General features: G+C 29.8%; 1 protein-coding gene across 2 annotated transcripts in view; it reads right to left on the bottom strand.

Moving 5' to 3' along the window:
• LOC107439347 (acetylcholine receptor subunit alpha-like) overlaps nt 1-16,793 on the bottom strand; it is a 210,056-nt gene that overhangs the window by 4,949 nt on the left and 188,314 nt on the right. For both annotated transcript variants that reach the window (XM_016051913.4, XM_043046031.2), the window contains exon 8: nt 14,507-14,761. In XM_016051913.4, the coding sequence (XP_015907399.2) occupies nt 14,507-14,761 (255 nt within the window). The remainder of the gene's footprint in view (nt 1-14,506; nt 14,762-16,793) is intronic.

Raw genomic sequence — 16,793 nt, 5'->3', positions numbered from 1 at the left:
ACCACCAATAGTTTGTTAAACTATTACAAAGAAATACTTTTATTAAAGGAAATTTTAAGTATGCATTCAATAAAATTTTATTTGAATAACATTAATTCCACAAAAGGTTTTGTTTAAACTTTTTGCCTTTTGAATCATTTCTTAAAAATTCGCTTGAATACTAGAGATGCTTGGATTCTTTTATTCGATCAAATAAGTTAGTGACTGATGAATTAAACATAAAATAATTTATTCTTATTAGCTTGCTTAACTATTACAAAAAGAGTAAAAAGTAGAATTTAAAGAATACATGGTTATAGTAAACCTTTATATTAATGAAATTGAAATCTTCAATACAAATTCGTTTTTATAGTTTAAATGTTTCGTCTTAACCTTTTTAACGAATTTCTTTTTCAACGAGTATTTTGTCACTTGTAATTGCGTTATAATAGAGCAACTTTGATTTGAAACAGTACAGTTTGCTTAAGATAACTTTGTTTTCAGCTTAGTGGATATGCAGGTTCTGTAATTACAGCTTTGCTTTAATGGAATTCTTATCAAAAATGAGCAACACATTTCCGGTCTGTTTATTAAAAGTATAATATATTCCTGTCCCCACAATTTAACAATTTAAACTTATTTCTAATTTAATTGCTCTTAAAACATCAGTATTTAATGGAACCAAATACTATTTTATTTAGTGGTAAAAAACTCAGATGTTTGAGTTATTATCAATTATAAATATAAAAATAATGTTAAGTGTTCATAGTTATTGTTAGTTAAGTGCGCTTTTAAGTTGATTATGATTTAATTTAATAACTTTTACAGCGGCGATAAATGGGTTAAATTGGATACTGCCCCTTTTATAGTGATTAACTCTAAAGTGATTGAGTAAATGTTAATCCCAAAAGTAAACGGTAAAAATGGCTAAATGACTGCTCGGACGGAAAAAAAGCATCAAATAGGACAGAATTGTCTTACAGAAGAAATTAGAGTAAGAAAAGAAAACGGAAGAAGGTAAGGATAAAAGAAAGAATAAGTAAAGGATAAGAACGTTGGGAAAATATAAAGTAAATGATTTGCTTACATATCTCATGAAATTCCTTATCGAAATTGAAGGATGGAAACGGATTAGAAGTATTCAAAAATGCAGCGTTCAGTTCAGTAATTAGTAATTTGATATTGTTAATTAGCGTTAATGTAAGGTTCCTTTTAAACTTGCCATTGTGGCTATTTAATTAATGGCCATTAGGAGAAAAGCTTACGTCAATGCTTACGCTGTTGATATATGAGAGAGGCCATGTATTTACTTTCTACAAGAGTACTGGCAGTGTAACAAAGAAAATTTTTTTTAACACCCACCTATATTGAATAATGAGAAAGTTTCATTTGTTTCAAAAAATATAATAGTGGAAAAAATAGATATGTTCGAAAACTGTTGCCTTCTCAAGATTCCACCAGATGGGAATAAGGAAAATCAAAAAAGATTTAGAAGAAGAACAAACATATAATTGCTAACCAAAAAAAAAAGAAGAAAGAAAAATAAAATAACGGTGAAAGCAAAGCTAGAATAACCGCAGTAGCCGAGAGGATCAAATTAGAGCATGATGCAAATAAAAGTGCTGCAAAGGACACTGGTGAAGAGCTCATATGAATGAAACATGATTTTAGAGCAGCAAAAGTCTAGTTTTACTGTTGACATGATTATTTCGACTATCGTGTGAAGTATAACTTTAATAACATTAGCATAAGCCTAAACTTCAGAATGATGATTGAATATTTCATAGTGGCATGAAATATTTTAGCTAGCAACTTACAAGAAAAAATATTCAAATGACGAGAACGCCAAATATAGCGTGTCCTGATTACTATTTAAATAACATTACATAAAAACTACACTTCTCCTGTGATATATGACACAAGTAAAAGAGTTTTAAAAAGTCAGAAATCTTTTTCTGTTCTGTAAGCAAATATCGTCTTTAGAACGACACGGAATGAAAAGAAATACAGAATTAATCGAGTTTCTGATATAATCGAAAAAAGTCCTTAATGACGTTTATTAGAATACAATTAAATTCACTTACTTGGAAACAATACAATGAAATAGATTTATGTAAAAATATCATGATTGGAAAAAGTGTAACTAATTATACTGGAAAAGTATGACTGGAAAAGATAGAAAATATAAATTGGAAAAGTATAACTATACTGCATCTAGACCTGAATCTATTAACCACACCATCTGTTTCAAGCGATCAAACAAAATTAATTTTTTAGACAATAATTCGATAAATCAGTAGTTCCCGAATTATATTCCACAGAACCCTAGGGTTCCTTGAGTTACTATTTCTCATAACCCGTGATGAATTTGGATACCTCTGGTTAACTTTAGATACAACCTATAAATCATTATTTATTTACTCATTTGGTTGCCCTTATGAAATTATTTCAAGTAAAATGCCAATAAAATGAAAATGGAACTGTTTAAAAGAATGTTGAATAAATTATGAGAAGAGCGAGCATTTATAAAATATTGCATTAGTATTTCCTATCGCGCTTATCAATTAAAAATAGGATAATTCTTTAATAAAGAAATTTGTTTCTCTAATAACCATTTTCAAAGCAATATTTATCTCGGAGTAAACAATAATTTAGTTTATCTTATAAATTCATGTATATACGCCAAAATATTTTTTTTTTTAAACTAGATATAGAACAAGGACTGTCAATTTAAGGGACGGAAAAAACCTAGTTTAAGATTATTACTGATAAAACGATGAAAAATTTTCGTTTCAGTAATAGGATATTTTAAAAATAGTTTTTTTTTATAGATTATAACGTTCAAAATTACCTTAATAAACTTATTTTCAAAGTCGGGGTTTCTCCAAATTTTTTTTGATTACTTAGAGTATCGTAGCCGAAAAAAATTGGGAACCGCTGTTATAGATTATGGAAACGTTTATATTCTAATTTTTGCATCATTATTTTGCAATATCAAAAAAAAAAGTTGTTTTTGACTATGAGACTGTTGGCTAATACACGTTAACATTTTGTATAGTTCTTTCAAGCATGCAGTTCCATTTGTTTGAAAAATATAAATTTTAACGAATAAAAAATGAAGCTATTTGCTTTCGAAAACAAACTTTCAAAAGCACAGATAGGATATCATACCCTCTAGTGTATCGAATCTTCAACTCCAAAAAAAGCACGATATTTCAACTTACGTCACTAGCACTATTATGTTCTAAAATATGCACCTTGGTCAGCGTATACATCGATAGAGAAGGAGAATATGTCGTTTTTTATGATCGTATTGAGAAGAAAAAAAACAGAATAAACTCAAATTCTCAAAAAGGACTTGATAAGAATGCTATAAAATATTGAGTTTTTCTTTATTTATAATCCGCTTTTTTGAATCGATTTTTATAGTTCATATTTTCAAAGAAGGGAAAGAATATAATGTCTTCTTTAAATTTTGAACACAATTCGACAGGAAATATATTTCCTTAACCCTTAGAGAAAAATCCCTTACGGATTTTCTCACGCTATCTCAATGTATCCTTTTATTTTCTAGAATAAAGTTTTCTAGAATTATATATATAAGTTACAATAAAAAGTAGAAAGCTGAAGTTCGATTGTGTTGAAGTTGTCATATCCTTTGACGTAAAATAAAACGATCCCTTTTTTAGATATCACGAAATGTTGCTTTTTTTTTCCAGTTAAAATTGTTTTTTTCGTTAAAAATAGTGCTTTAGAATTCTCAATTGTGGATAGTATGTATTTTATGGAGAACGAAATGGGAAAACTATTATTTATTCATAGTTTAGAAATGCTGATTGTATTACGATAGGCTTGTTATGGATGTGGTCTCCTAATTCAGAAGTTTTTTCTATTAATCTATGATTTGAGCTTGGCAAAATTGGCGAGCATTAATTGGCAAAATATAGCATGTAATTTTAAAATGATATGTTTTTTTTTCTATTCGTTTAAGACTTAGGAATTTTAAAATGTGGACATTGTGTAATTGTTTGAAAAAGTGCGGAAACTTTTATTTAATAAAGCTATACATAAAATAAAGAATTTCTGTGTGTCGCATAAAGGAATTGTGGGTATATCTTATATTATAACCTATCTTATACTATATCTTATATTATTAATATTATAACCTATTGTATTTTTAATGCAGAGCCTTTTCAAAAAAGGAAATTTTCTCATTGACTTATCGGAAGCCATTGTTTTAAAATAAATCGCAGACGATTAAGTTTTGTCACATATTTTAAAGATAACATCAGTTATGTTTGCTAGCTTATAGCTCTAATCGAAAAATTCGTTTAATGTGTGTTCTGAAATACTTTGTTACTTTTTATTCGTTATATCAGGTTATCTGAATTAACGGGATCGTGGTTGCATAAGTAGTCTACGAAACCTAACTGTTATCTAATATTGTCTGAAATCACGAGTTTATTTTGTTTATAATTATGTTTAAGACTTTTTACTTTTAAAACCTGTTTCTATAAAACTAAATAACAAAAAATCAACGGCAATTGACTTAAAAAAAGTTTTGTACTAAAAAGCAAAATTAATGGAGAAATAGATTTGATTCATTGAGGGAAAACGTAAAAAAAATAGTAATATAATTATTGATGCCAATGTTAATTAGTTTTGGTATAGTTACTAATTGAAGTAAAATAACTAGTTATGTAATAAAAGGCAAAATTAATGAGGAAATGTTAATAATTCGCTCATGAGAGTGTAAAAAATTGGCAAACTGTTATTTACGTCAATGGTGCTTACTTTTCTTTGGTATTAGGTACTAACTGAAATAAAAATGAGATTTTAACTGAAAAAAAAATTAAAACCGTACGAAGACCGGGTATTTAGCTAGTTAATAATATAATATTATATCAAGCTATTTAAAATTATAATTTTATATAATAGCGTAAGAAATGCTTACCGTTTCTCTTTAGGCTGTGATTTCACTGTGATTGTTCATGCATTAATTTATAGAGAAGTTAGGAATAAAATATAAATTTTTTATTCGCAAAATTTTACACCAGCGCTTTTGCTGTTTATCCTTTTATTAAGTTTATATAAGCCTTTTTCCTGCCATTGTTTCAGAAATCAAACATGGATTTTGAGTTTGAATTTAATAGAAGCAATAAAAATCTTAATCATATTATTTTACATACATTAAAAATTTACATTATTATGTATTTTTTTAGAAATTTAGTTTAGCTCCGTAATTATTTGATTTTTTGTAAAGTTTCGAAATTTTTGAATTTAAAATTTTTTTTCTCGTTTGAAATATAATTTAAATTTTTTTTCTTCAAAAATATTACATTAAATTACTTAAAAGCTTTTAAAGGGATAATATAAACCTCTGTTAAGTACCAAATTTAAAATTTTATTCTAAAATTTTAAAGGCAAAGTATTAAAAGTGGACACTGTTCTGTTCCAACTGAAAATATGTACTGAAACAGAGGTGAAGAAATCTTAACCAGGGTCAATAAGAAAAGCCCCGGTCAAACGCTAATTTTCCACAAATCGAACGTCGTAAGAAATACACTTAACATAATTCTTTCACAAAATTTAATTTGTTGTCGTTCAATACTCTTTAGTAGTGAATTTCTAAATTTTCAAATTATTTGGTTTATCCTTTCTTTATTAGCGTTTAAACTGTTTATCTGAAAAAGTTCACTTCTAATTTCTGAATAAAATATCTTTTTTTTTTATAAATAGATGCCAGATTCTGTCTACGATTTTTTCATAATAAAAATGGATTAGTTTAAAAGATGGCCCCTAATCATTTTTTCTCAAAAATTCTTTAAATATTGATACTGTATTTTGCGAAACTTTACATATAACTTTCGAATAAACTATCCCTTTTTTATGTTATTTAACTTTCTTTTCTTTCACAACTCTGACTACTATTTGGGTAGAGATTTTGAATTGTTCGAAAGACGTAGATTTTGGAGATATCAAATATTATTACTTAAAACAAGTAAAGCTTACAGAGAGCATTTGAAAGAATAAAATAGTTTTCAAAACTTTAATATAGTAGTATATTACGCTTAGCTTAGCAATATATTTTAAAGCTATTAAAGGCACTGACAATCTGAGAGATTAATATCATTTTAGTTCAAGGAGATAAAGTAGTTGCTACTTCAAGTAAATTATTAACACAACAAAAGGTTTACGAACGTGGATCAGCATCGATAATTAATGAATGACGTTTAAAATTTGTGAATACTGCGTAACTTCAGTGGAGATATTTAATCATAAGTACTTGAATCTGTTGACAGCATTCAATAAATTTCTACTCCAAAGAAGATAAATTTATTTTCCCAATAATGCGATTATCTATTTTGATAAATTATGTAATAATTAAAATTTCGCTTTCGTAATATTAAATGTTACGTTTAAAAATAATGAATAAACATAACTGGTTGAGAAAACGATTTTGTAAATAAAGGAATTTTTTTAATCTTTTTTTTATTTTAAATTTAAACTAACTTTTGTTTAGAAATGAAATGATGCGAATCAAGACCTTTTTCGTTCTGTCTTGGTGGTTATTTACTCCAATAAAACATATAATATGGTATATTTCGATTTTATATTATAAAATGTTCCATTTAAAAAAAATGTTTTTAAGTGAAATAAAATATAATTGTTTGAGAAAACGATTATGTATAAATCGAGCAATTTTTTAATCGTTTTCTAATTCTAAATTTTATATTTCTATTTAGAAGTGAAATAATGTAAATTAAGGCCTTTTTCGTTCTGTTTTTATGATTATTATTACTAAATCATATAATAAGGATAATTTCGGTTCTGTGTTATAAGAAATTACATTTAAAAATAATACTTTAAATCAGAAATGAGTTTATTGTTTGTAAAAACGATTCTATAAATAAAGCATAATCTTATAGAAATAAAATAAAAAGATAAAATAAAATCGAGAATGGTCCAGAGTAATTTGGAATGACCTTAAGAACTTAAACAATTAATAATTCCGAAATAATCTAGTTTGAAAACTAAAATCATTTGAAAAAATGCAGTCGATTCCATTCAAAAGGATGAAAGATTTTTCCCTTCCGTTTTGTTAGAGTAGCTAAGCGAGTTCATCTAATCTTATTTCCTTCTACAGTGTATCAATTTCCATAACCTATTCATGAAAATTATTATTAATAGATGTCTCAGACATACCACAGCTATCAATAACGAAAAGAATTCCGACATGACGAAAATCCACTCAATATAAAATCACTTCAGTGTATCTAGAATAATCTTAAATATCTCTTTGAAGGAGAAGAAGAGTTTTCGGGAAAGTTGGTAAATCTTAGATAGTTTGAAGAAGAGAGCTTATTCTTCTTAGTTTTTTCCTCCGACATTCTCAATCGATCTTCATTTTGTGTTCCAGACATTCAGTGCTTTTTCAGAAGGTGCGCTGCTTCGATTTCTTGCTTCTAGCGATTTTCGAGAAAGAGTGATAAATGCTCTTGTCGCGTTGTGCGTCATAAATTTCACAAAATATTTGGGAGATTGCAGGCGAAGACTTATTCATCGTTTATTTCCATTTTTTTTTACCGCCTTAAAACTGATGAGCCAATACTTTAATCACAGTTTGCGTTCGTCTTGCTGTAGCTGTCACTTGTTTCTTTTGTTCTGATTTCGTTAAAATAAAACAGGGGAATCAACATGAAAACGTCAAACTTTGAAAATTGTTTTGTTAAGAGGATTGTTTTTTTAAAGGGATTGTTTTTGGTATGACTGTTTTTTTGGTCGAGGTGTTTTACAAAACTAGTATTTAAGTAAGAAAAAAAAAAGGTCAAAGATATTATCAAATTCTAACGAATCATTATTAAAGTAAATCACAGTGATTTCAGATAGTTTGATCAAAAGAGCTTATTCTTCTTAATTTTCTTCCTCTGACATTCTAAATCGACCTTAATTTCGTGTTCCAGACATTCAGTGCTTTTTCAGAAGGTGCGCTACTTCAGTTTCTAGTTTCTAGCTATTAGGTTGTGCGTCATAAATTTTATATTTAATTGGATTGTGTGTCATAAATTTCACAACATATTTGAGAGAATGCAGGCGAAAGCTTATTCATTGTTCACTTCCATTTTTTACTTCTCTTAAACTGATGAGCCAATACTTTAATCACAGTTTGAGTTCGTCTTACTGTAGCTCTCACTTGCTTTTTTCGTTCTGATTTCGTTAAAATAAAACAGGGGAATCACCATGATAACGTCAAACTTCGGAAATTGTTTTTCTAATATTAATGTTTTTGCTATATCAGCATTTTGTACAAGATATTTCCTAAAAATAGTATTTAAGGGAGAGAAAAAAAAAACAAAGACATAATCTGATTCTAACGAATCTAACGAGTCAATCACAGTGATTTCAGATAGCTCGATTAAAAGAGACATTCTAAATCGATCTTCATCTTGTGTTCCAGACATTCAGTTCTTTTTCAGAAGGTGCTTTTTTGCTTCTCGGTGACTTTCGAGAAAGTGTGGTAAATGCTCGTATCACTTTTTGCGTCATAAAACTTCCCGAAATATTTGGGAGGATGAAAACAAAGGCCTATTCATTGTTTATTTCCAATTTTTATCACCTTAAAATTGATATGCCAATACTTTAATCCCAGTTAGTTGCAGTCTTGCCTGTTTATGTCACTTGTTTGCTTTGTTCTGATTTCTTAAAGATAATACATTAGAATTAAAGCAAAAGAAAAATATTTGAATGACGCACAAACAGGAAAAGGCATACTATATTATGTCCATTTTTGTACTATTTTTTGTGCTTTAATCACGTAGTTTTTTACTTTAGTTTACATGGCACAAGTGTTTCCTATACTTTTTAGTCATCAGAATCAACAGGAAAATATCAAACTTTAAAAACTATTATTTTTTGTAAGAGGATTCTTATTGGTACATCTGCTTTTGTACTAGATATTTTGTAACTACCCCTCTTAATATATTTAAAATTCCTGTAAGAAATTAATACAAAAGAGTGTATAATTGGTGTAACAAATTACGATTCAAGTGAGGAAAAAAATCAAAAACGTTGTCTAATTCTAGTGAATTATTACCATGGACAATCACAGTGGTAAATCTTAAATAGTGGGAGGACGAGAACTTATTTCTCATTGCTTTTTTCTGTTGGCATTCTTTGCTGACATTTTGTGTCAAGACATTCATTTTTTCTCCGAAAAGCTTCGATTTCTTTTTTTTGTTGTTGCGATTTTTGAAATCGTTAATGCTCTTCTTGCATTGTGTGTCATGTTTTTTAAAATATTTGAGATGCAAATGAAGACTTATTCATCTTTTATTTCTACTTTTTTGCAGCTTTTATACTGATGAGCTAATGCTTTAATCACGTACTTATTTTACGTATTCAGCCATAAGTTTTTTTAAAATTTTTATTTAATAATATAGTATACTGAGAAAAAACATGGTCAAAACTATCGGTATATATGGTAAATCTCTCTGTGGAACTTGCTGCATGAGAACGTCAAAAATCTCGGTATTTTTACGGATGCGCATTGGTGATTATTTTGGAAGAATTAAGAATAAAATATGGTTTTATAATCTTTGATAAAAATCGTTAAATGTTGTAAAATTTGGTAATTTTATCATTATATTTTAGAGCTTGATACTTTATGGCGTAAAAACAATTAATTCGGTTAAATTTACTTTTCAGTTTTGCATTATTTACCAAATGTATGATAATAAGAACAATAATTTTAAAATAACATAGAAAAATTAAATGTGATGAATTATTATTAAAACTAACATATTTCTTGTAACCTTTATTATTTTTATAATTTTAAACTGTCACAGAACTAGGACAGTTATTTACATAGAAAATGTTAAGAGTATTTTAAGACTTCTGAGAGATATCAAATTTATATAAAACGGCGAGTAAAAACAAAACTCCGTCTTTCTTCAAAGTTTATAGAATTTTCTTTTTCAACTTTCAATCTCTCACTTTTCTCGTTTCAGCGCTTTTCTTTGCTTTGTCCTGTCTATTTTTCATCTTTCAAGTCTGTCGATGCTCATTTCAGCGTATTCTTACAAACCCTATGATGCATAGTAATGCATGAATTCTTAAGCTTCCCTTTTCCATTCCTTTCCTATATGAAAAACTAATCTTGATTTCTAGTTCGAATTTTTTTTTTTCCAATTGTGTTGAGAATCATATTTTCCGTTTTAAAAAAAGCTATAGCTTTGTCATAAAATGGTAGATTTGTTCTAAATAGCCATTTAAGAACCATTTTTATTTTAATAAAAAGTTTATAAATTCTACTATGTCTTATTTTAATTTATCGTTATTGCTATATTTTTTAAAATAAGAGAACCGTTAACCCTTTGACACAGACATTTCATTAAACATATTTTTTTAATTTTTTTGATTATTTTCTAGTAATTTAGGTTAAAATAAGTGAAAAATATTATGTATTGATTTATTAATAATTTGTAGTTATGAAATACAGCATGCGTAAAATCCGTGTCTTTTTTGCTTTCAAGGTAAAATCTTCAAAACATGGCTCACTTCCAAACAATAATTTTTCCAATTTGCACTTATTTGCAATTTTTTAGATCTAAGAGAAACAGTTATTCATTGAAATTTCTTTGATTTCGAAATAAAATATTAATAAATTTTGAATATGAATGAAAAAAATTCAAACTACTTTTCGTGAATTTCATATTTTAGTACAAATATAATACTCCTAATCTGACACATTTTTATTAACTATTAGTCAGTCATTTATAATTAAAAAAATGCCTTAATATATTTTTGCATATAATTAGAGCATCAGAAAAAAACACGAAAGGGACACCGGTTTTCCGTCTCAACTAAAAGCTTAAAATGAAACTTAAACAGTAAAAATGGACTTTTGTTTTACTTTTCTTTTTAAGTAAAGTCTTGATATTAACAATCGTTATATTTTTTAATATTTTCATTCATTATTTTTTGGTTTTGTTTTGCTTTTTAGGAACTTAAAAAATAGATAATGGCTTCTTTTACTATGCTTTTATTTATTGATGATTACATTGCTACACTTTGACTTCCACTTTCATTGGTTATTTTAAATAATAAAAGTATATCAAAAAACTAAAAATTTACAACTCATGGGTTTGCTACTGAATTTCATTCTACAACCGAATTCCATTGTTCTTATCTTAGTTTATAATTTTAAAAGCTATAAGATTAGAAACAACGTTTATTTATATAGCATTTTCTTATTGACATTATTACTTACTTTAATTTAAATACTACCATCTCAATCAATTATAGTAAATGAAAGTTCAAAAAGCTTTCATGTATTTTCTTACAAATACTTTTAGTAATTAACATAGAAATTATAGTTTTATAAATTGTGATTTTTTATAATTAACTAAGTAAACTTTCAGGAAATTAAGCATGAAAGTATTTGTCCCAATTAGCGATTGATAATCTATTTATCAATTATAATCAATCGGGTATGTCATGAGTTTTCGTGGAGCACTTGACAAATCAATATCAAAAGTAGTTTGGTACTAATTTAAAACATTTATTGGTTATATCGCTGGTTCAAAACTAAAACGACACATTTTCAAACGTATTATGCCTGCAGATGTGTCGTTTTAGTTTTGAACCAGCGATATCAACTTAAACTATTATTTTTTTAAAGTATTCAAGTTGAAATAAGAAACGATGTATTTAAAAAAAAATCCAACTCATCTAAAAAATATGCTTCTCATTTTCAAGTAATGGCTCCGAGCAAATTTTTTTGCTGAGTTTCTAAATGATGCCCTGCAACCACTGTTTGCTGCAAATTGCCAAATGCCCGAAAGGAATTATATAAAATCGATGTACTGACTTATTCACAGATCAATAATATTTTATTAGAGTAAAACGTACTCTAATATTTTACTCACGAATTAAATTTCTAATTATATACTTTGTTAATTTTTTTACGGCTCTTAACTAACGAAAATAAATTTCAGGATAATTAAAAAAAATTGTGGATAGAAATAATCAAGATAATTATAATAAATTAAACAGATTTTATTGCGTCATATATTTAAAATTGAGTCTAATTGGCTCAATAAAGGAGCATGAGTTTTGAAGTTTTGGTATTATATACCATAGTAGTAAAAATATGATGCCATGCTTCGTATGAAACATATCTCCCACTTACAAAATCATATAATCGTTATAAGCCTTTAATTATTTTTTCCAAATATTATCTTCTTTTATTATGTATTGACAAAAAAAAACTCTTTCTTTTGAGAGATTTTTAAAGAAATTTCTTTAAGGTTCCGTTAATTGGTGATTCACACCAATAAGCAAACGATCAATATACTATTCAATTAGGTTCCCTTTTTCACAATTTAAATAAAAATGCGAGAATTTCTTTAAGGTTCCGTTTATTGGTGATTCACACCAATAAGCGAACGATCAATACGCTCCTCAATTAGGTTCCCTTTTTCACAATTTAAATAAAAATGTGAGAATTTCTTTAAGGTTCCGTTTATTGGTGATTCACACCAATAAGCAAACGATCAATATGCTCTTCAATTAGTTTCCCTTTTTCACAATTTAAATAAAAATGTGAGAATTTCTTTAGGGTTCCGTTTATTGGTGATTCACACCAATAAGCGAACGATCAATACGCTCCTCAATTAGGTTCCCTATTTCACAATTTAAATAAAAATGTGAGAATTTCTTTAGGGTTCCGTTCATTGGTGATTCACACCAATAAGCAAACGATCAATACGCTCCTCAATTGGGTTCCCTTTTTCACAATTTAAATAAAAATGCGAGAATTTCTTTAAGGTTCCGTTTATTGGTGATTCACACCAATAAGCAAACGATCAATACGCTCTTCAATTAGGTTCCCTTTTCACAATTTAAATAAAAATGTGAGAATTTCTTTAAGGTTCCGTTTATTGGTGATTCACACCAATAAGCAAACGATCAATATGCTCCTCAATTAGTTTCCCTTTTTCACAATTTAAATAAAAATGTGAGAATTTAAATAAAAACGAAACAATTTTTTAAGATACGCATGTTAGTTTAATTTGTTTTTTTCTTTATTTGGGAGTTTAGTTTGCTTTCATATTTTTCGAAAGAGAACAGCACTGGAATTTTTTAATTTGCTTAGTTGTTTTAACGATCGGACAATTAATATATTTTGGTTATTTTAACTGTAACTTTCTCTTTGCAGATTTTACATGTAGTCGTGTTATTCTCAGTGTACTTTTGACTCAAGTTATTTTCGCTTTAAAATGAGCTTCTCTGGATATTCAATTTTATTTTGAGGTATTGTATTATATTCTAATTTTGATTTCCATTATAAGGCATAGGGGCACAGTCAGTTTCTTGTTTAACTACTGACTACAAAAAGGCTCAAGCATGGTAGTGTGTCCCTTGATGAAATACTGCTTCTGGTAATATGCGCATCTTCAAAATTTGTTTGGTTTTTATTTAAATTCTCGCATTTTTATTTAAATTGTTTACTTAAGACAATTTTGGTTTAAGCTGCTTATAGCGCTTTTCCATTTCGACTTATTTTGCTTAAATTCTGGTCTTCATTTTTGTTTAATTAAATTTTCATACTTATATTAGGTTCCCCTCTTCATCAAATAGTTTGCGTTATGTTTAAAAACTAAAAATTTCGTCCGATGAGGAAAAATGTTGAATAATCAATATTGTTAAAAACAGAATACCATTTTCCTTACCAGAGGACTAACTAGATGGCGCCACGAGATCTAAAACTCTTACTAATTAACAACAATTTTGGCAGATGAATATGTCGATCGAGAGATCATGTTGTATTTGTAGTGTTGTTTCTGTAGTGCTGTTAATATACACATGTTAACTAATTCGAAGGAGTATTTTTTCTTGAGTTTGTGGTCATTATTTTGATTAATTTAGATACGAACAGCCCGGGTTGAAGAACAGGTAAGAAACCTTTCAGTGATACCTGTTTCAGTTGAAGATATAAAAGAAATAAGTTATCTTTTTTAACATGGCATCCCTGCCGGGATTATCGGTTCAACATGCCCCGAAACTCAAAAAGGGGAGTGTTAAAAACAGAAAACCATTTTCCTTTCTAGAGGACAAACTAGATGGTGCCGCGAGATCTGGAATTCTTACTAATTAACAACAATTTTGGCAGACGAGTATGTTACTGTCGATCGAGAGATCATGTTGTATTTGTAATGTTGTTTCCGTAGTGCTGTTAATATACACATGTTAACTAATTCGAAGGAGTATTTTTTCTAGAGTTTGTGGTCATTATTTTGATTTATTTAGATACGAACCGCCCGGGTTGAAGAACAGGTAAGAAACCTTTCATTGATACCTGTTATAATATAAAATAGATAATATAAATATATAGATATAAAAGTTATCTTTTTTAACAAAGATCTTATTTATACGTTTTATAAATTAGATTCAACAAATTATACAGTGCATATAGTGAATCCTAGTTATCTTACAACAGTGTGATTAGGAGTTTATTTATACTTACACCCATTTGGTCGTCATAGCGCCTTGTGTGGTCAGCTATGTAATGAACGGATTCCATTGCCTTTTGTAAATCTGGGCAAAAATGCAATCTGCGAAGTGGTTCATGCATTTGTGCGACGTCCTCTTCCTTTGGACCATGGATTCGACAGCCACTGTAGTGAGGCAGCTCGTCGTAGCTGGGGCAGCGACCTCCACTCCCATTCCCTACATAGTCTTGCGGTTGCAGTTCTGTACCGTTACAGGTACGAACCATCACCTGGAACGAAAAAGAAAATCTGGTAATTTTTTGTAGTTTGAATTGGACGTTATGAGTACCGGGTACATTCTGGTGGTCCGTTCGCTTTGAACATGAGTAAAATTACCTGAGCCCCGAGTCAAATTAGTAAAGTAAGGTTTATGGTAGGCAAGCTTAAGGTTTATGGTAGCCGACCGGCCTGTGTAGGGGGCAGGGAACTGTCCTTGCATAAGAAAGGTTCTGGGTTCGAATCCCGGGCAAGGCATGCCTGTTTCTTTCTCTCTCTGTGTGTTCTATGTCCTTTCTCCTTTGTGTATGTGAATGTGACCCGCCCTATAAACGGGTTTGTGGTCGTGTAAATGGTGTGGCAGAAGTCGAATTCTTGGCCATAGATGGCGCCACTGAAAAGCAAAAACAATCGCACCCCCTCTGCCTAAACAGGCATGCGACAAAAAAAAGGTTTATGGTTTTTTGGTCATATTATCTGAAATAAAATACTTCATAAATGAAAGTGCAGAACTTAATAAATGATAAAAGTTATCATTTTTATACTGTGGCAATGATTCTCATACAAAGCAGTGCGACAATTTGAAAGTAATGGAGTTGTACTTTCAAAGGGTACCCTGTGACAAGGTCACTCTACTTTGTTTAGAGGTAATATATGTCAAGTACGCTTTCAGAAATTAAACATTTGACGATTCAGTAATCCTTGAGCTGTATTTAGTTAATTTTGAGAATCATTTTGTCACAAAATCACGTAATTTGTGACGAAACACCAAATCTCAAATATATGACCTCAACTCTGAACTTCATCGCAGTGCATTGTGGGGGATTGTTAATTAAAATGACGAAGCTAGAATGAAGACTAGACATTTGAAACTAGACGACATAGAAATGACGACATAAGCCGACCGGGCTAAATGGTGGTCAAGTAGTTGGCTTCATACCAGGTACATACTGGGTATGACCAGGAATCCTGTCACTCGTACCGGATTCAAAGCCTGCTACGGGCATGAATGTAATTTATCTCTCTGTTCTATCGGTTTTTCTTGTGCTGTTGGTTCTCGTGGTATTCCTCTCCCCGTAAGACAAATGCGGGTTAGTTCCATCAAAAAGTCCTCCACGAAGACAAATTTCTCCCAATACTTGATCCAGGAGTTCCCTTATCTTCTGGATTGAGTTCAAATTTACAAGGCTGTGGAGTTAAACATCGATAGTCAAAAGCTCGGAATGGAATCAGCTGTTCAACGATGTTCATAAAATTAAATATAATATCTAAAATAAGTTAGTAGCTGTGGCTCAGGGGATACAGCAATTGCATCCTAACAGTGACCCAGGTTTGGATCCCAGATTTGGTTGCTCGCTACTCAGTACGAATTCTGCTCCCGGCTCGCACCGACCATAGTGCTGACATAGAATATCCTTAATGGTAGACCGATCATAAGTTAGAATTCCCTTGGCGAAGGGCTGACCATAGCAGATTTTGTGGTTTTCTTCTCCATGTTACTCAAATGCGTGTTAGTTCCCTTGAAATTCCTCCACAAAGGTTAGTTTTTCCCAATCCAGGAGTTTAAGTTTTATTCCAGGAGTTTCATTGCCTTAAAGATTGGGTTCAAAATTACAACGCTACGGAGCTGAACATTGATATTCGTAAAATCAAAATTGAGATGGCAGTTCATCGTCAGTTATAAAATAAAATAGGTAAATAGATAAATAAATGCCCGGTGGCTGAGCGGTAGCGCTTCACGCTGTCGTGCCACAGGTCCCTGGTTCGATCCTCGGGCCGGGCAAGGCTGACTCAGCTTTTCATCCCTTCAGCGGGTCGATAAATGAGTACCAAGCATGCTTGGGAACTAAACACTGGGGGTTCCGTGTTCGGCTGACCACCTGATCGGAACATCTGCTCCTGCACCCCAGAGCCCAAGGTCAAGAAAACTGAGATGGGCACAGCACGCCTTGGACCTCTAAGGGCTGTCGCGCCGCTGAGTTTAGTTTTAGATAAATAAGTAAAAATTAATAACTATTAACTAATAGATATAAATAAACATAAATA

The sequence above is a fragment of the Parasteatoda tepidariorum genome, chromosome 10 (assembly GCF_043381705.1).
Source record: "Parasteatoda tepidariorum isolate YZ-2023 chromosome 10, CAS_Ptep_4.0, whole genome shotgun sequence".
In the NCBI taxonomy this organism is placed as follows: domain Eukaryota; kingdom Metazoa; phylum Arthropoda; class Arachnida; order Araneae; family Theridiidae; genus Parasteatoda; species Parasteatoda tepidariorum.
Note: the sequence above shows the minus strand (reverse complement) of the source record. Positions and strands in the feature narration are given on the sequence as shown.